General features: G+C 45.9%; 3 protein-coding genes across 3 annotated transcripts in view; all 3 read right to left on the reverse strand.

The window, feature by feature from the left end:
* LOC308653702 (peroxisomal bifunctional enzyme-like) overlaps positions 1-20029 on the reverse strand; it is a 196165-nt gene that overhangs the window by 58483 nt on the left and 117653 nt on the right. The gene's annotated exons all lie outside the window — the stretch shown is intronic.
* Positions 1-20029, reverse strand: part of LOC308652729 (serine/threonine-protein kinase PAK 2-like) — a gene marked incomplete at its 3' end in the record, with an annotated part of 268563 nt that overhangs the window by 13518 nt on the left and 235016 nt on the right. The window contains exon 2 of the mRNA XM_081300752.1: positions 659-806. Coding sequence (XP_081156878.1) covers positions 659-803 — 145 coding nt within the window. The 5' untranslated portion in view covers positions 804-806. The remainder of the gene's footprint in view (positions 1-658; positions 807-20029) is intronic.
* LOC308653405 (palmitoyltransferase ZDHHC19-like) lies at positions 4869-14004 on the reverse strand (the record flags this gene model as incomplete). Its single annotated transcript, XM_081301976.1, has 8 exons — positions 4869-4913; positions 5496-5634; positions 5969-6039; positions 11303-11419; positions 11807-12016; positions 12777-12916; positions 13428-13549; positions 13877-14004. The coding sequence occupies 8 exons, from the start codon at positions 14002-14004 to the stop codon at positions 4869-4871; spliced, it is 972 nt and encodes a 323-aa protein (XP_081158102.1).

Consider the following 20029-nt stretch of genomic DNA (forward strand, 5'->3'; position numbering starts at 1 on the left):
GTTGTGTCCGCCGAGAACTAAAAAATAAACATTAAAAATTCTCTCTCTCTCTCTCTCCTCTCTCACTCTCTCTTTAAAAAAAAAATCCATTATATTTCAACTCTTACCCACTTAGATACTAATTCTGAGGAATAAATCCTTTGAGGTAAGGTATTTATTTTTATGTATTTGTATGTAATTTTGAATAGAAAATACTTTTTTATTTCAAGGTCTATGCATTTATAAAGCAAAAATTCCTTCTAGGCCACTGACAATAAACATATCTCTAGCATAAACATGTCTAGAAATCCACAATTTTTCCTTCTGGACTAAAAATCATTTAAACCTGTGAGGAGGAAAAAAAAACCCAAGTAAATGTAACAACATGGAACAAGAGTGAATCCCACTACCATGTTGTATTATAATATATAAGAAATATGGGGGGAAATGTAAAAGATCCAATTCCATTTCTAACAAATTTATAAGATCAATGAAATCCTCAATCTCCAGATGATGTTCAAGAGACATCCCGACAGTTGACAAAAAGCAGTTATCTATGTAGGAGAAAGTAGGAACAATACAGTTTAGCCTTTTATTTTTCCAGAAATGATCTTTTTAGCTATCAGTGCTTCACAAGTTTCCATGGGATTCAGTCTTTTACCACTGTCTGATGTCTCACCAGTAGGAGGAAATCTGCGATTTTTCTTTTTCAAGGTGCTGGCGTTATAATACTTGTTGACACCCCGCACAGCTAGAGGATGCTCCGTAGGCTTTCCTTTGAGGACCCTGAAGGTTTGTGGCAACTGAGCCCCCTGCTCTGGCATGCCCTAACAAAGAGAAATTCAGACATGAGTTGTGGTTTGAATTGCTCTAATACTATCAATTTTCAGAGATAAACATCAACATACATAAAACAAACCCATACACATAATTTTAGATTTGACTAAATTCTAAATGGTCTCGTTTTCTAATACTCTACTTTTCCATATTTATTTTGTAAATCAACAGGAAAGATGCAAACAGAGGAATGGGAATGGAGTGCTGGGTTTGTTTGGGGAGAGGGACAGAAGTGTCAAACCTGTATTTCCTCTTGTTCATCACCTACCAGAGTAGCTCCTATTGAAAAGGCTTAAGCCTAGAGCAAAAGTCAGGAGACAGCAAACAGAAAGAAGGATCCTTTCTTATGTCTGGTTCTGCTCTAGGCTTTAGACAGAGAACACAGGATGGCAGGCCCATTCCAACCTCAGTAATTCAGGGAATACAAATGTAGGGTTTTGAAACCAAGAACCCACTTTATACAGTGATTACTGTTTCAGATCTTTTTTGGTGGGGAGGAGGAGGAGTACCAGGGATTTAATTCAGGGGCACTCAACCACTCAGCTATACCCTCAGCCTTTTTATTTTTTGAGGCAGGGGTCTCACTAAATTGCTTAGTTCCTTGCTTAGTTGCTGAGTCTGGCTTTGAATTGCAAACATCCTTAATCAGTCTCACAAACTGCTGGGATTACAATCATGCTCCACTGAACCCAGCAATACATTACAGTTTTTTCCCCTAAATTCATTTCAAATAATCTAGTAGTACATTACATGGTCATGCCATATTTTTAACCAATTTACTACTAATGATATTTGAGTTGATTTTTTAATACATTTTGCTAGCTAAATAATGGGACAAAACCCATAATATGTGCTGTTCTCTGGTTCCCCAAGGACACACATGCTAAATATTACATTTCTGAGTCAAAATGTATGTATGTTAAAAAGTAATATATTCATTTGTGATTTGGGATATACACATAAAGGGTTTTTATTTATTTATTTATTTATTTATTTATTTATTTATTTATTTTTTATTTTTTTATTTTTTTTGCTGTTTGGTATTTGGGATTAAACCCAGGGCATCAAGCTGGTAAGCACCTGCTAAACATTACCACAAGTTACCTGTAGTCCCAAGGTCTTAATGTTATGGAGTCAAATTGGCTTTTTTCCTCCCCCATCTGCTGGACTGGGGACTGAATCCAGGGGTGCTTTAACACTGAGCTTCATCCCCAGTCCCTCTACCCTTTTGCAAATTTGGGACAAGAGTCTGGTTAAGACCCTAACACCTGCATCTAATCTGTGATCATCCTACCACTACCTGGAGCCTCTGGGATTACAGGGGTGAACCAACATGCTTGGCTACACAAGTTATTATTATTATTATTATGATCATTATTACTATTATTATGCGGGATTTATGGTCTCACCATTTTCCCCAGGCTTATCTCAAACTCATGGACTCAAGTGATCTTTATGTATCAGTCTGCAGAGTAGCTGGAAATACAGGCATGTGCCACAAAGCCCAGCTTTCATGTTTATTTAAAAAAAATATTAGTTGTAGATGGACACAATACCTTTATTTTATTTATTTTTATGTAGTGCTAAGGCTCTAATCCCGGACTTCATGTGTGCTGGGCAAGCACTGTAACAGTGAGCCACATCCCCAGCCCTAATGTTTTTATTCTTTAATTTGTTTTTGGAAGTACTAGGTATTGAAGCCAGGAGCATTATACCACTGAGCTACATTCCCAGCCTTTTTACTCTGAGATAGGGTTTGCTAAAACTGCCCAGGCTGGTCTCAAACTTATGATCCTTCTGCCTCAGCTTCCTGAGCTACTGGGATGATAGGCAGACTTCACTATGCCCAGTCATCTTAAATTGCTGTTTTTTATTCTGGGATTCCTATCACATGTAAAATGTCTTATCAATATGAGATTGTACAGCCAAGTGTGGTGGCTTGCACCTGTAATCCCCCCTGCTCAGAAATCAGGAGCAGGAGAGTCACTGCAGCCCACAAATTTGAGACCAGTCTGAGCATCAGAGGAAGCCCCACCTCACGCCCCAAAAAATGGAAAAAAAAGAGATAAAAGTGGGGTACTCTAATAACTAACAGTGAGAAAATAACCCAAATTTAAATGTAAGGTCTCTGGTGTGGCTCAGTGGTAGAGCTCTTGCCTAGCATGCTCAAGGACATGAGTTTTCATGCTTATTCATACTTAGCCCCAAAGCAGAAATCTAAAATCTCCTAATCCTTCTATATAATGAAATATATATATGTGTGTGTATATATCTTTATATCTATGTGTGTGTGTACACACACTTTCCCCCAGCACTGGGGGATTGATCCTAAGGACATCCTACCACTTGGCTTTTTCCCTAGCTCTTCTTATTTTGAGATAGTCTTGCTAATTGCAGAGGCTGGCCTAAAGCTGCCTCAGTTCCTGACTTGCTGGAATTTGTCATGTGCCACCAAACCCAATTTACAATCCCTTTTTTAGCCAGTCCAGTGGTGCACACCTGCCTTCCAGGACTCAGCACACTGACATAGGAGGTTTTGCTTGACCTCAGAAGTTCAAGACTGGCCTGGCCAACATACTGGGAACTCCACCTCAAACAAACAGAAAACCCACAAAACTGATGGTCAATTTTTCTTTCCTTTTCCACATCTGAGGATTGAATTGTTATCATTGACCTACATGCCCAAAACCTTTTTTTTTTTGATACAGAAAACAATTCTCTTTAAGTTACTGATCCTTGACTTGTGATCCTCCTGCCTCAGTTTCTTGAGTAGCTGGGCTTATAGATGGGCACCCCTGTACCCAACTGTATTATCAGTTTTCAAGTGTGCAGTAAATTAACTGGAACAACCTTATTGACCATTATATCTCCAAAACTTACTCATGTTTAACTGAAACTTTGTAATTTCTGAGTAATCTACTACCCTATTAGGACTCATAATAAACAAGTTCCCTTCCTATTATATGGAATCTTTTCCGGCGCACTTGGTATTATCCACGCTCGTGGGTATTGTCCATCTGCAGCCCTTGCCAGGAAGCCAGCCAGGTCAGTCACTGTGATTATTACTGTTGCCACATTTTAAGGATGAGAGACATGCTGAAAGTCTTGCCCAAGGGCAAAGAGTCAGGCAGTGTTGGTTCCTGAGCTTGATTCTCCAGAGAGCAAGGATCTTCCCTTCCAGGAGGGCTCTGTCCCAGCCCCTCAGAGCCTCCACCCACACTTCCCTGAACCTAGGACACATAGGCACAGCTGCCATAGGAAGCAGCACAAAATATGTGTATATAACAGACATGGGGGTCTTGGTACTCTCAACAGGGGAGTGAGGGCTCAGGAACAAGAGACCCCCACATGGGGGTCAGGAGATGAACTTCTGGTGCATGTCCTGGCATTGCTGGGTGTGAAGGGAGAATAGGAGGCCAAGCCTCCCTTGGAAGCCTCCCAATGCACCACTGGGCTGATGAGAAGCTAAAAACAGAGTCAGTACATGGGGTTCTCCCTAACCTCCACCCCACAGCTCACAGTCAAGTCCCTGGGTGCCTAGAGGCAGGACAAGGGAGAGGGCTGGCACCACATCACGGCAAGGGACCATGGGGGGCACTGTGGGTTACCCACCCCTGCCACAGTCTTGGCTGGGCACAGAATCACGAGCCACCACACAGCTTTGTAGATTCAAACAGCAATTCTCACACCGAACTCACACCGGCCTCTACACACACGTTCTGGGGAAATCCAGTTCTGCTGCCCAATTCACCTACTCCACGAGGCTTTTTTTCCAATATCCCATTTGAATCTCACGAGAACTCAACGGGAATAAGCAGCAGGAACACCCTAATCCCGGTAGCAATAATCTTCAACCTCCAACTTCCCTAAAACCCCTATTGTCTTAAACCGGGAACGCCCTAAACCCAAGGACCAGGATACTTCCTCAAACCTGATCAGCTCTAAACCTGGATCCGCCTTGGTCCTTGAGCAAGGTCACCTTACATGCAATGTCAACAGCGAAATCCATTTAACATGGGGTACGCTAGCAAGGAAATTTTGATGCGTCATTCCTACTTGGCAATGGCCCTCAGCATCAAGCACACCCCACTGTACACCTAATGTTTCACACAAATGTTTCACATTGTATGTCAAAAATTTCCATAAATAAAGAATCTGGAGTGCTGGGGTTGTGGCTCTGGGGTAGAGTGCTTGCCTAGCATGCATGAGGAACTAGGTCCAATCCATGGCACCACATAAAAATAAACAAATAAAATAAATGTGTCCATCTACAACTGATATTTATATATGTACATACATACACACACACACACAAACAACACACACACACACACACACACACACACACACATATAAAAGAAACTGAATTTTCTTTAAAACATAAACTACTGGACTAGTCTCAGTCCTCATTAATAGATTAGGAAACTGGGGACCAAAAAAGTAAGGACTGGCACAAAGCCAACCAGAAAGTGTGTTTCAGTCTTTTCTCTTTCTCTATCCAGGGACACCTGGGTGTGCTCTGAAGCCCTGTGACCTGGACCCTGCACCCTCCAGGTCCATAATCCCACTCCTTATGCTCCAAGTGCTTCAGCTCCAGGGCCTGCCCCACATGGGGGCTTCCCCCAACACATGTGCAACCACAGACCCTCATGGTTCAAAGCACACCCGATACTCCTTACCTTCTGTACAGGTGCAGCCTTGCCACTCCTTGGGGGGGCCGGAGTGGCAGACCTGGGCCAAAGGAGGTCTTTAAGGCGTTCTTTTGGGCCAGTGTTGGTCCCCTCGTCCACCTGAAGGCAGACCGCCTTGGACATGTACCTGGGAAGCAACAGGCCAAATGCAAGGAGTCACTACCCACCTTGGCCTGGTCTCCCTGACCACTCTCACCCACAGCTGGGAATGCACAGAGCCCAGGAGCCTTATCCAGGCTGCCATTCCCCTCGAGCACATTTCTTGGGGCAAGAACCTACAACACCAAGGAAGAGTGAAATTCCCAGAAACTCCCAGAGTGCCCTGGAGAAAACCCCAAAAGAAAGGAACAGGGAGTGTTAAGGCTGGGAGCTGGGGACAGGGATCAGGGAACTAGACCCAGCTTCACCCCACCCCACCAGCCCCAGGGTCCACCACTTGAGCCCTTGGTTTACCAACTCACTTGGGTCCCAGGGGTGCACATAGTGCGATGTAACAATTTCTCCAGCAGCCCATATTGAATGCCTTGTCATACTGGAGGGAGACGAGGAAGGGAAGAGAAGTTCAGAATCAGCAGGACTGGGCACGGCCATCTCCCAGGGACCCTCGCTAAGTTGGTCAGTTAATCCAGGGCTCAACCTGGGCCTGTGGCCAGGCTCTAGGTACAGGGGTGCCCAAGAGTGACCCAGAGCCTCCTGCCCTCCCAGGCTCCCAGGAAGCGTGACCTCCCTCGACCCACTTGTGAGCAGCTGTCCCCAGACAGTGCTGACCCAGCACCCACCTCTCCTGCCTTCTCAGGGCTCCTCATCCCCTAGTGCTTCCCTTTGCAGGATCCTTACTCTGTCTCCATTGGCCTCACCTGTCCTCTCACCTCGTCCTTCCAGGTACCTTTTAAGATCTGTCTCGTGCTGTTCTGCTCAACTGATCCAAAGATGGTGTCACCACCCCACTCCCACTTGACTCTCTTACCTCTCGATTTTTCTAAAAATCTACCTTCATTGAGTTTCACTATCTGGGAGATCAGTGGCAGCAGGGGATGCCCAGACATATTTCCCTAGTCAAAAATCAGATTTTCCAAGAAAATCTGAGCTGAAGACCTTCAGTACACAAAGCAGGAAAGGTCATGTCCTTCCCAGGACTCTGACTGTCTTCTCCTCTCCCTTATTCTACTTTCTCTTTCCCCTGAGCCCATCCATCAGCCTCGACCACTCCTCCTTCCAGAACAGGTTGAGTTTCACCCCAACTTCATGAGCTTTAGGTAGCAAATACTCTGTGAGAATGGAAAGTGGCCCAGCAGCACCTCTATCCACCCCAAGTCTCCAATGGCCCACACATAAAGACTTTCATCTTCAACACTCTCCTCCCCTGAAGGAAAGACGATTCCACATCAGAACAGCTCTGGAATATGTCCAAAAAGCAACTCGAATCAATGTCCTCTATGAGGTTCTGCCTCCTTTAAGGTGTTCACAGTACTTAAGAAATGAGTATACCAACAGGTACAGTGGCACACACCTGTAACCCCAGGGAATTGGGATTTTGAGGCTGGAGGATCACAAGTTCAAGGCCAGTCTCAACAACTTAGCAAGGCCCTCAACAATTTAGTGATACCCTATCTCAAAACAAAATAGAGCAAGGATTAGGGATGCAGCTTTGGTGGTAAAGCACCTGTGGGTTCAATCCCTAGTACCAGAAGAAGTAAATTAATTAATAGCGGAGCATTAAAATACTACAGAATCTTTAAACTTAGAGAAAGAATATTTGATTAGATTTATATCATGTGTAGAAAATATTGATTGTACATAAAGTATAGAAAATGTTTAAGGAATGATAGTAAATTTCGAAGAACTGAGCAGTAAATGTGAATACCATCCTCCCCCCAACATGGAACCCTATCACACACAAGTCGAATCCAACAGCTCTGAGGCACCCAGACTAGCCTCTCTCACTGGCTTCACTCTTGGGGCTCCTGCTCCAATTCTGTGTCTCAAACACCCTCACACTCCACAGGACCAAAATCCAGCAGCATCTTCTTCTTGCCCCATCTTCTGCCCAACTTCCTGCTGCCTCTCCTTCTTCCCCTTATCCTGGGGGGTCAGAGCACCAGGCTTCTCTCAGTTCCTTTCCTCTTTCCTTCTATCCCCAAATGTTGGTTCTTCTGTTTGATGGTTCACTCATTAATTCAGATGTCTTTTCTCTGTGTGCTGGGGATTGAAGAATTCAGGGCCTTGCACATACTAAGCACACACTCTACCACTGAGATGCACCCCCATCAGAAATATTTCAGGGCATCAAAAATGCTTCTGTCCAACCAGGCACGGTGGCTCACACCTGTAATCCTAGTGACTTGGGAAACTGAGGCAGGTCTGAGAGCAGCCTCAGCAACCTAGTGAGACCCTGATTCATAATAAAAAGGAGCAGGGACTGGGAATGTAGCTCAGTGGTAAAGTGCCCCTTGGTTTAATACTGAGTAGCAAAAAACCAAAGCCCAGTCACTGCACTGGGGATGGAAAGCACACCACAAACAGCATGGCCTGCCTACTTTCAGTGGGTGAGGGCAGCTGCAACCCGAGGCCCTGTGCACCAAGGGGAGTGGAAAGGGAAGAGCAGAGAGAGAGTATCATGGGAACCATGTAGGCAACCCAGCTCACACCACCCAGGTACATGCAGAGGAGAAGCCCAGAGAGTTAAGTGCTGAGACAGCGACTTCTGGTTTCAGAGGCTGTGTCTAGACCAGAGAGAGTAGTCTGAAGATGTCTGCTGAATTTGGCCATTAATGAGAGCATCATCCTGACAGCAAGGGCTGGGCTGAGCTGGGCCAGGAAGTGAAGGGGAGGCTAGTGAACAAGGTCAACTCTGTCAGGAAATAAGGCCCAGAAGGTACAACAGGTGGAGTGGAGGCCTGGGATGTTAAGGCTGGGATTTGTATGACTTTTAAGCTGAGCACAAACATGTGTAGATGACCATGGGAAGGAATGGTAGTGATGTAACAGCAGCACACAGGGCACTCTCTGGTACCAGTCACTGTTCTATGAGGTTTACATGAATTAACCCATAATTCCCTGTTTTACAGATAGAGAAATTGAGTAACCAGGGGCTGAGTAGCATACCCCAGGTCTCCCTGCTGGTCAGTTCTAGAGCTGCGATTTGAACTTATGTGGTCTTCACCAGAGTCTTTGCCACCAACCACCAAGCAAGTGATTCTAGGAGGAGTTGAAGTCAGGGAATGGAGTATGGTGGGAGTGAAAGGTGGAGCATGGGATCAGTGTCTGAAATTAGTGCTGCCAAGAATAGAAAGGAGCCCTGTCTGGTGAATCTTAGAGTGCAGACCACATTTAGGTCCCTTGAGACTTGGGGATCCTGGACTTGGAAGGCCTCACTCTGAGCAGAGGAGGAAGGGCGATGGCCTATGGCCTGATCTATGGCTGGAAGAACCACAGGATGGAGAAAGGGAAAAGGCTGCCAGGCAAACTCAATGATGATACTAGAAGCTGGAGACAGGAGAAGACAGGCAGACCATAGGGCTGAGGAATAAGGGCCAAGCACAGGAGTCACAGGTGGGAGGGAACCAAATATGGCAGTGGTGGGGTGGTGACTAAAAGGATGGGAGGTTATGAGCAGACAGGCTCCTCTGTCTGCTCAGCTGCCTCAGGGTCTGCAGCTTCTCCTCCCCCACTGATGCTGCCCACCAGTCTTCCTGAAAGAGACTTTAGTTAAGTGATTGCCATACTAAAGGAATCCCAGGGCAAAGATGCCCACTCCTATCATTCCTACTGGATGCTCAAAGAAAAAGCAATAAAGACACAGATGGGGAAGAAAGCAGTGAAACTGCTCCACAGGACATGAGGTTCCATTCAGAGTGAACAACAACGAATGCTGGGGAAGAAGCTCAGTGGTCGAGCACCCCTGGTTCGATCCTCAGTGCTGGAAAAACATCAACACTAAGGACTCCTGCTCTTTGGAAGATGCGATGAAGAAAATGAAATGTCAAGCCATGAATTGCAAGAAAAGATTTGCAACACATAGATCTGAATCCAGTATAGAGAACTCCTGAAACTCAATAAGAAAAAAACACAGTTTTTTTTTAAATAGGCAAAAGTTTGGAGCAAACACTTCACCATCAATATACCCATGGCTTATAAGACACGAAAATATGCTCAACATCATTAGTCATTAGGAAAATACAGAGTGGAGCCCTAGTGATATACCACTACTCATTTATTAGACAGGGTACAATCTGAAAACAAAAAAGAATAGTGACCAATGACAGTGTCAAATGCTAGTGAGGATGCGGAGCAACTGGAATTCTCATTCATTGCTGGTACAAAATAGAAACAGTAGAGTTGTTTTCTAAAACGTCCCATATGTTTATCTTATGATTCAGCAATGCCACCCTTAACAATTTACCCAACAGAAATGAAAACTTATGTCCACATGTCTATGCATCAATGGTTGTTGTAGCAGCTTTATTTATAACTGCCTGAAACTGGCTGGGCACAGTTCCCCATGACTTTAATGGCTTGGGAGGCTAAGGCAAGTGGGTGACAAGTTCAAAGCCTCAGTAACTTAGGAAGGCCTTTAGCAACTTAGTAAGACCCTTTCTCAAAATTTTAAAATTTTTTCAAAAAGAAAACATAAGGGAGCTGGGGGTGGGGGTGGGTGAGGCTGGGATTGTTGCTCAGTGGTTAAGCACCTCTGGGTTCAATCCCTGGTACAAAAACAAAACAAAAATTCTGCCAAAACCTAGATGCAAAGTAAAAATCCTTCAATTGGTGAATGTACAAATAGTCTGTAGGGAAATACAATACTACACAGAAACAAAAGACAATAAACTACTGATGTGAGCAACTACATAGATGAATCTCAAATGCATCGTGCTCAGTGAATGAAGCCAGACTAGAAAGCCCACAACACCATTTATGCATGATTCCGGAAAGAGAAAAACCACAAGGACTCAGGGAGAGAGAATGACAACAAGAGATGAAAGGATTTTCTGGGTAATGAAACTGGTTAACCTTGATCTTGGTGGAGAATACACGACGTCATTTGTCAAAATCCCTAACTATAGACTAAAAAGGGTGAATTTTACTGGTTGTAATTACCCCTCAATGAATGACATTTTTACAAACTTTTACCATGGCTCCCAGGTTTCCACTTCTTCCAAACGGAATTCCATGCTTGGCTTTCTGGGCCTTTCTAATCTTGACCCCCATGGGGTCAACCTCATTGCCCATGTCACCTTGTGCTTGAACTAGATCCATTTCTTCATCATTCTGTTAACACCCTACTTTCAGATTTCTGTGCCTTTCTGCAAAGTTGTACCTCTCACAGTCAATGCCCTCCTGTCTGCCTCTCCAAAAGCACACCTAGGACACAGAGAATGGCATGTTCTCCTCTACAGCGTGGGCTTCACCAAACTCCCAGTCTCTTCTGGTCAGCTACACCACTCAGGACTGACCCCTCGCTCAGAGTGTTCCTGGTGTCTCCGGTGTTATTCTGATGGCAGGTTGCTTATCAACACAAGTGCAGAATGTACTTACTCACCTCTACACCCATCCCTCAAATAACCACCACCTAGCACACTCAGCACACAGTAGGCTTTCAATGCAATGCACCCAGGAGGCAGAATGGCCCCAAGCTCCAGGGTATGGAGATATCTGAGCTGCATCTTCAGAGGTGGGTCTGGAAGGACTCATGAGGCACCATCAAGCCAAGGGCAGTGGAGAAAGCGCACAAGTGTCTAATTGAAGAGGTGCAAGATGCCTCCACACAGCCAAAGGCACACGCACTCACCACTTACCTTCTCCTCATAGGGTCGCCTGGCGGTGCCCACCGCCACTGCCTTGATGAACAATTGCAGGATGAGCGGGACCAGGAGGGCCCCAGCAGGTACAGCCACTAGGATGCTGTGCACAGGCTAAGAAGGGAAGCCATGGAAGAGCTCCTCCCTGGCCCCGCTTTCGACCCCACTGCTCCCTCCTTCCCTCCCTCCTGCCCCAGCTAGCACCGCCCACAGCTCTCCCTCCCTGGACTGGACAGTTAGTCCAGTACACCCAAGGGAAACCTCCCTCCACCACACTGTCCTCCCACTGTCCCTTTTCAACTTTCATTACCCTACTCTGTGGGCCCCTCGATTCTTAACTCCACAGGCATCCTACCCCGCCCATGTCCCTGACCCCACTGGCCTTCCAAATGTCCTTCACAGGTCCTTCCCAGTGACTTCTCCCTCTAGCCCCCTCCACCTCAGCCCCTCCCCTGTCACCCTGACCCTCCTGGGCTGTTTGCCCCTCCCTCCCCACCACACCAGCTCTTCCCAGTGTGGGCACTTGGGACTGTGTGGATACGTCATGGTTTTGTCCAAAAGCGCCATGTTCCTCCTGCGTATGATGAAAATCACGCAGGTGGCCAGCACGGTACCCAGATAGAGGCACAGGGACACGAGGAGTAGCAGGTAGAGCCGGATGTTTCGGTGCCCCACGCAGTTATTCACCCACCTGCAATGGTGGTCGAACTCCTAGGGGAGAGGAGGCAGGTCAGAGGGTCCTTCTGGAATGGCCTCCATCACCCCCTAATCCTGGGGCCTCCCCATCAGCCCTCTAGGCCGCCTGCTCTTGACCTTACATAAGGGTTCCCATCTCAGCGAGAACCTGGCATTTCCATGGTGAGAGCACAGTTAGGACGCCATGGCTCATCAGGTCACCTGCCCTGAGTGAGGTCTTTAGACACAAGACCTGCCTGGTGTCACGTGGACCAGGACATGAAAACTCTGGGCCTCTGTTTCCTCAAGTACTGGATAAGGATGAAAAAATGCCCTTCCACTACTGGCTGTCTGCACTTGTGAACCCGAGCAGGGTGGGCACATCAGAGAAACATACTCAGAACCCAGGAAACCCTCCAACTGAGACACCCAGACCAAGACGGGCAAAGATCCCCAGGACAGGGCAGCAGTCAGCCTAAAGGGCTGGGGATCTAGTATCAGCAAGCCAGGGGAGGGGACAGTCACCACCTTTCCTCCCCCTGACTCCACCAGGCTCCGCACAGAGGGGATGCCCTTTGTATGTCAGCACCTGTGCAAGCAAGGCCACCCTCCCTGGACAGGTGCAGACACAGAGGTGATGACATATATAAGTGACCAACAGTGGCTGAGAGCCACTTGAAGCACTCTGGGAACATGGTCTGATACCCCACCTGGCCCACTCATGATGTGAGGTTCCTGGTCCTGGCCAGGTGCCCGGAGATAGGTTGGTGAGTGGACAGGGAGGAGGAGCACTCACCTCCACACAGATGTCACACCTTTCGCAGTGGAAGGTTCGGGGCGGGCGGTGAAAACAACAGGTGGGACACCACGGCATGTTGTACAACCTGCCATTCACTCGTGCCATGTATACAGTCTTAGGGTACTGCTCGAAGGCGCCTAGTAGGGGGAGAGGTGTGGGCAGTGGAGGAGGCCCTTGTATCACTCTGATGCTCGGAGCAGCCCCATAGCATCACTGGGCATCAAGAAGGTGGGGAGGAGGAGGGCAGGGGAACCCCGGTCCCTGTGGAGCAAGCTGACCACTCAGATGGGCAGCAGTCAGAGAGAAGGGCTGTCCAGCACAGGAGCTCTACATGGAGCTCCCCGTGTGGAATAGTGATCAGTGCTTGGAGTCGGGTGTGAAATGGGAAGGAGGAAGGGGGAACTGCGTGGTTGGAAGAGCCTGCTGCCTCTCTTGCCCCGTCCTCCCTTCTAAAGCAACTGGAAAACCTCCAGGATTCTGTTTTTCACACTTCAGTGGTTTGGGAAATGAAGTGCCAAGGCCCAAGTAATAATGACAGGGTAAGAAGGGACCCTGAGGCCACAGGTGGGGTCAGCCCTTTACAAATGACCCCTGTAGGCACCAGTCCTTGGGGTGCCACCTCCCTCTCCCAGGAGTCTGAGGCCTTACCTCTGTGTAAGATTCCTGGGTCGGAAAAATTCATGCCAATGAGGCTGTACAAACTCAGGAGGCAGAGAAGTCCGGAGACCACTGGGTAGGCCCACTCTCCATCTTGTGCCAGTGCTCGGCCTCTGAAACCAGGGGACCAGACTCAGTTCTAGTTGGGGGCAACCCGGAGCCCCCATGAGGCCCTGCTTACCTGAGGTCAGACCCATACACCTTAAGGACAGATCTGAATATCCAGGCTAGAGACAGACCCCATTCCCTCCACCAAATGTCACCAGCATTACCAGCCTCCCACAGTCCTCCAAAGCCTCAGGCTCCCCACATCTCTGTGCTTCCCACTAAATATCCTCCTTCCCCTCCTGGCCTCCCTCCACCTCCCTGCCTCTGCACTCTCACTGTCTATTTCCCTTCTGTCTCTTTTTGAGAAACAGACAGCTGGCCCAGAGACTCACGGAAACGTAAAGAACACAGCACTTAGAGACAGCAGGGCTGCCACAGTGAAACAAGCCCAGAGGCTTGAGAGTAGCCAGGATTTGGCTGGGGGTGGGGGTGGGGACAATAAATCGTTTGGTACAGTCATGCTGCGATGCCTGCTCTCAAACAAATGAGAGCCAACCGCTCCTTCTCCTGGGTTGGCACCCAGAGTACCATGACTACAAGTGTGACATCAGAGAGGTTCCGGAATGGGGGCTCTGGCTGCTTCCTGTGCCCACTGATATCAACCTTCCCCTGCCCTCACATACACACTTCTGGACGGGGACATCCTGCTCTTACAATATGGCTTTGTTGGAGCTTGTGAGGATGGATGTAGTTTATCCCCAAGACTCATCCTCGCCAGTTTCTGGCCATTCAGTCTCGACCCCTTGCATGTCTTCCCACCATGATGGCATTCACCATGTTGTGATCACTCTCACCAAAGATCAGTCTCAGGGGCTGCCAAATGTTGGATTCTGTGCTAAATAAACCTCATCTCTTCATAAAGTACCCATTCTTGGGTATTTTGTTAGAGCAACAGAAAGCAGCTAATACAGAGACCATGTCATATGGTTTATGGGGAGAAGTTTGGTGATGGTTAGTTATCCCCCTTTCAGGCCCAGTGCTAATGGAAGTAGGCAGTGCTCCTCGCTTATCCTAGCTCCACTTCTTCCTTTTTGTTGTAACAGAGCTCCAGTTTGGGGAGGAGGTAGCAATCTACCAACTAAATATCTTCCCACTTTCCCTCACTTCCAGGATGGGCTTTGTGACATACTTCTGTCTCAACATAAAACATAAAATGGGCTGGGGATGTGACTCAATGGTTAAGCAACCTCGGTACAATCCCTGATGATGATGATGATGATAACATAATGATAATAATTTCTACATATTTATGGCATAAAACATATTGTGAAACATGTATACATATACATTATTTCATATTCTTTTTTGTGTTGAGAACCCTTAAAATCTACTCTCTGAGTCATTTTCCAGTGTATATAACATTATCAACTGTACTCATTCTGTTGTATGTTATTATTAACTGTAGTCATCTTATTGTACAATAGATCCCTTAAACTCATCCCCCTCATCTAAGTGCAATTTGGCCTCCTGGAATCAGCATCTCCCCCATCCACCACCCAGCCACTCCTGGGCCCCTGGTAGTCACCATTCTGCTCTCTCTTTCTATGAGTTCAACTTTTACAGATTCCACATGTAGGTGAGATCATGTGATAGTTGCCCTGTGCCTGGCTTATTTCCCCCAGTAAAATGTCCTTTGGCCTCATTCAATGCCACAAATGACAGGACTTCCTAATTTTATTTATAGACTAAATAGTGTCCCGTTATATTTCTAAACCACATTTTCTGTATCAACTCACCCACTGATAGACACAGCTTTTCCCATTTCTAGGTTCTGAGAATATTACTGCAATGAACATGGGGTGCAGATATCTATTAATACACTGATGCCATTTCCTTTGGATATATACCAAGTAGTTGGATGTCTGGACCGTAGGGTAATTTTTTTTTTTTTTTTGGTGCTGGGATTGAACCCAGGGCCTTGTCCGTGCAAGGCAAGCACTCTACCAACTGAGCTCTTTTTTTAATTTTTAAAGAAACTTCCCATACTGATTTCCATAATGACTATACTAATTTACATTCCACCAAACATTCTACAAGAATTCTAGTTTCTCCACATCCAGACCAGTACTTAATATCTTGTCTTTCTTTTTCTTTTATTTATACTCGGCTTGAACCCAGGTGTATGTTCCCCCGATACACAACTTCAGACCTTTTAAAGTTTTATTCTGAGATCAGTTCTCACTAAGTTGCTGCGGTTTACCTTGAATTTATAATCCTCCTGCCTCAGCCTCCTGAGTTACTGGGATGAAGTCATGTGCCACTGGTTCTTTGGTCTTTTTGATAACAGCCATTCTAATAGGTGTGAGAGGGTATCTCATTATGATTTTAATTTGCATTTCTCTAAGGATTAGTAATGTTGAACAGTTTTTTCAGATTTCTCTTGGTCAATTGTGTTTCTACTGAGAATGCAATGATGTTTGAGTCACAGTCTACCTTCAAATTTTATGTCGATTTCTGTTTTAGCAGCAGAAGAAGGGATGACATGCATTGGGTCATGGAAAAAGGTCAGGAGTGGTACTAGAATCATAACTACCGGGTCTATTGAGCTTTGGAGCAGACCATGCTAGCCTTAGGTTTTCTTTTTTTGTTTTGTTTTGTTTTTAATTAGGTATATATGACAGCACAATGCATTTTAATTCATTGTACACAACTGTAGCACAACTTTACATTTCTATGCTTGTACCCGATGCAGCGTCACACCATATGTGCATTCATACATGTACCTAGGGTAATGATGTCCCTCTCCTTCCACCATCTTTCCTACCCCCATGCCCCCTCCTCACATCTGCCTCCCCTTTGTCTCATCAAAGTCCCTCCATTTTTCCTTATCAGAGAGAACATTCAGCCTTTGGTTTTGGAGGATTGGCTTACTTCACTTAGCATGATATTCTCTAACTCCATTCATTTACCTGGACATGTCATAATTTTATTCTCTTTTAATGCTGAGTAATATTCCATTAGGTATATATACCACAGTTTCTCTATCCGTTCGTCTATTAACGGGCATCCAGGCTGTTTCCACAGTTTAACTATTGTGAATTGAGCTCCTATAAACATGGATGTGGCTGTGTCTGTAATATGCTGATTTTCAGTCATTTGGGTATAGACCTAGGAGAGGGGTAGCGGGGTCAAATGGTGGTTCTATTCCAAGTTTTGTAAGGAATCTCCATACTGCTTTCCAGATTGGTTGCACCAATTTGCAGTCCCACCAGCAGTGTATGAGTGTATCTTTTCCCCCACATCCTCATCAACATTTATTGTGGTCTGTATTCAGCACATAGGGCACTTTCTGGTACAGCCACTGTTCTATGCAGTTTACATGAATTATCCCACAATTCCCTGTTTTACAGATAGGGAAGTTGACTGACCAGGGGCTAAGTAGCTACCCAAGGTCTCCCTGCTGGTCAGTTGTAGAGCTGTGATTTGGACTTATGAGGTCTGGCTCCAGAGTCCTTGCCACCAACTACCAAGCAAGGGACTCTAGGAGGAGTTGTAGTCAGGGAGCAAAGTAGAAAGTGAGTAAAGTTGGAGCATGGGATCAGTGCCTGAGATGGGTGCTGCCAATAATGGAAAGGAGCCCTGATAGGTGAATCCCAGAGGGCAGACCACATTTAGGTCCTTTGAGAATCCTGGACATGGAGGGCCTCACTCTGAGCAGAGGAGGAAGGGCAATGGCATATGGCCTGACCTGGGGATGGAAGAACCACAGGATGGAGGGAGGGAAAAGGCTGCCAGGCAAACTCAATAATGATACTAGAAGCTGGAGAGAAGACAGGCAGACCACAGGGCTGAGGAATAAGGGCCAAGCTCAAGAGTCACAGGTGGGAGGGAACCACATATGGCAGTGGTGGGTGCTGACTAAAAGGATGGGAGGTGATGAGCAGACAGGCTCCTTTGTCCAGGTGCCTTGGGGTCTGCAGCTTCCCCTCCCACACTGATGCTGCCCACCAGTCTTCCTGAAAGAGTCTTTATAGTCACCTGATTGCTATACTAAAGGAATCCCATGGGAAAGATGCCCACTCTTCTCATTCCTATTCAATACTAAAAAGAAAAAGAAACAAAGACACACAGTTTCGAAAGAATGTAATGAAACTTGGAAAGAATGTAATGAAACTGTTCCTCACAGAGGACATGATGTTCCAAGTAGAATGAACAACAACACTCAATGGTAGAGCACCCTTCATCAATCCTTGGAACTGGAAAAATAACAGCACTAAGAACTTCTGCTTCTTTGGAACGTACTATGAAGAAAATGAAGTGACAAGCCACCTATTGAAAAGATTTGTAAAACATAAATCTGAGTCCAGTATAGAGAACTCTTGAAATTCATTAAGGAAACAACTCATTTTTTTTAAATGGGCAAAATATTGGAGCAAACACTTTACCAAAGACCTACCAATAGGCAAGAAGACATGAAAATATGCTCAACATCATTTCTCATTAATAAAACACAACCTGGAGCCTTAATGAGATGCCACTACTCATTTATTAGACAGACTACAATAAAAAGATAATAACAAATGACAGTGTCAAATGTTGGTAAGGATGTGAAGCAACTGGAATTCTCATATGTTGCTGGTAGAAATTAGGAATGGTACAGTGGTTTTGGAAGACAAATATGGCAATTTCCTATAAGGTTCCATACATGGTTACCTTATGACTCAGCAATGCCACCCCTAAGAATTTACCCAACAGAAAATGAAAGCTTCTGTTCACATGCCTGTACACCAGTCTTCGTAGCTGCTTTATTAATAACTATGAAAAACTAGCTGGGCACAGTGGCGCATACCTGAATCCTAGTGGCTTGGGAGGCTAAGGCTGGAGGATTGCAAGTTCAAAGCCAGCCTCATTCACTTAGCAAGGCTCTAAACAACTTAGTGAGACCCTGACTCAAATAGAAATACAAAATTAAAGAAAAAATAAAGGGAGTAGCGGAGCGTATAAAGCCGAGGAAGGGGCAGTCCTGATTCAATAGAAATTCTCTGTGCAATTCATCTGGTGGGCTGAGTGAGAGCAGGAGCCAGAACCCACACCTCAACATGTACAAAAATAACTTACACACCCCACCTGCAGGGCTACGGAGCTCCTGCCCAGCCCCCAGGGCTGGGGCACACTACAGAAACTGCCCACGAGAGCCTCATAAGCATCTTTTTAATAGGCAAACCACTCATTATGTGTGTCACATGGCCTTGTTTGAGTTCTTGGTCAGACTGAAAATCTTTGCATGGAATCGCCTTTTGAAATGAAAATGGTCTTAGGAGTTTGTTTTGTTTTGTTTTTGGTTCTGTGGATGGAACTCAGGGGCACTCAACCACTGAGCCACATCCCCAGCCTTATTTGTATTTTATTTAGAGACAGGGTCTCACTGAGTTGCTTAGCCCCTTGCTTTTGCTAAGGCTGGCCTCAGCCTGTAGCTCATATTACAGGCATGCCCGAGGCTAGGTTTTTTTCTAACATTAATTAAGCCATAGAAGAATGGCAACTTCAGATCAGAAATGTGGTGGTATCCATGCCACAGGTGATCTATTAAAATCAACCCAGCTGGCTTATATTTTTTTGTTTCTTGACTCCTGTATAAAAAAAAAGTACCCTAGATGCCCCAATTTCTTTGTAACTAACTTACTCTAAAAACATCTTCATCTTTAAGCATAGAAAAGACATGTTTAAAATCATCACACCTTTGGGCTCCCAAGGTCAGCTTCAAAACGTGGACAAATATCACTCAAACTCCATGGTCTGTGTTGAGGGCTTGGTTCCTGGCCCCGTGGCACTATTGGGAGATGGGGCCTAGTGGAAGGTCGCGGGGACATGCCTTTCGAGGAATATGGGGACCCTGAATCCTTCCTCTCTCTTTGCTTTCTAGCTGCCAGGAGGTGAGCAGCTCTGTCCCGCCACGGGCTCCCCACCATGACATTCTGCTTCACCACAGGCCCCAAAGCAACATAACCAACCAACCATGGACTCAAATCTCTGAAACTGAAGCAGCAACTCCTCCCCAAGATGCTCCTTCTCATCTCTGCTAATAGCTGCAACCTGCTAGTTTCTGCTTCTGTAATCATGCTTGCTCAGCAGCCACGGCAGGAACCAGAGCTGCCTGGAGAAAGGGGGAGACATCAAGATTACCTGCGTAGCAAAGTCCTGAAACCCAGAAATCTGTACTGTATAAAAGATACCAAGAACAAAGGGCTGTACTCAGCTTTCTGAAAGGACTCTGCTGAGCCTGCACCAGTGCAGAATAATCCTTGCTCTCCTACATCTCCAGGGGCTGCTTGTCTCTTTCCAGGGCCATAATTTTCCGTATTTTTCTGTATTTTCCATAACAAAACTACAGACACAATAAACCTTTTCTCCTTTCAGTTAATTATCTCAGGTTTTTTTCTCCCAGTGATGGAAAGCTGACTGACACAGAGCTCCTTCAAAATAGCACCTATGTCCTTTCAACATGCCCGCATTGTGGTGTGAAGACAGTACTGGCTTATTTGTAC

The sequence above is a fragment of the Spermophilus citellus genome, assembly GCF_964194105.1.
Source record: "Spermophilus citellus genome assembly, chromosome: 7".
In the NCBI taxonomy this organism is placed as follows: Eukaryota; Metazoa; Chordata; class Mammalia; order Rodentia; family Sciuridae; genus Spermophilus; species Spermophilus citellus.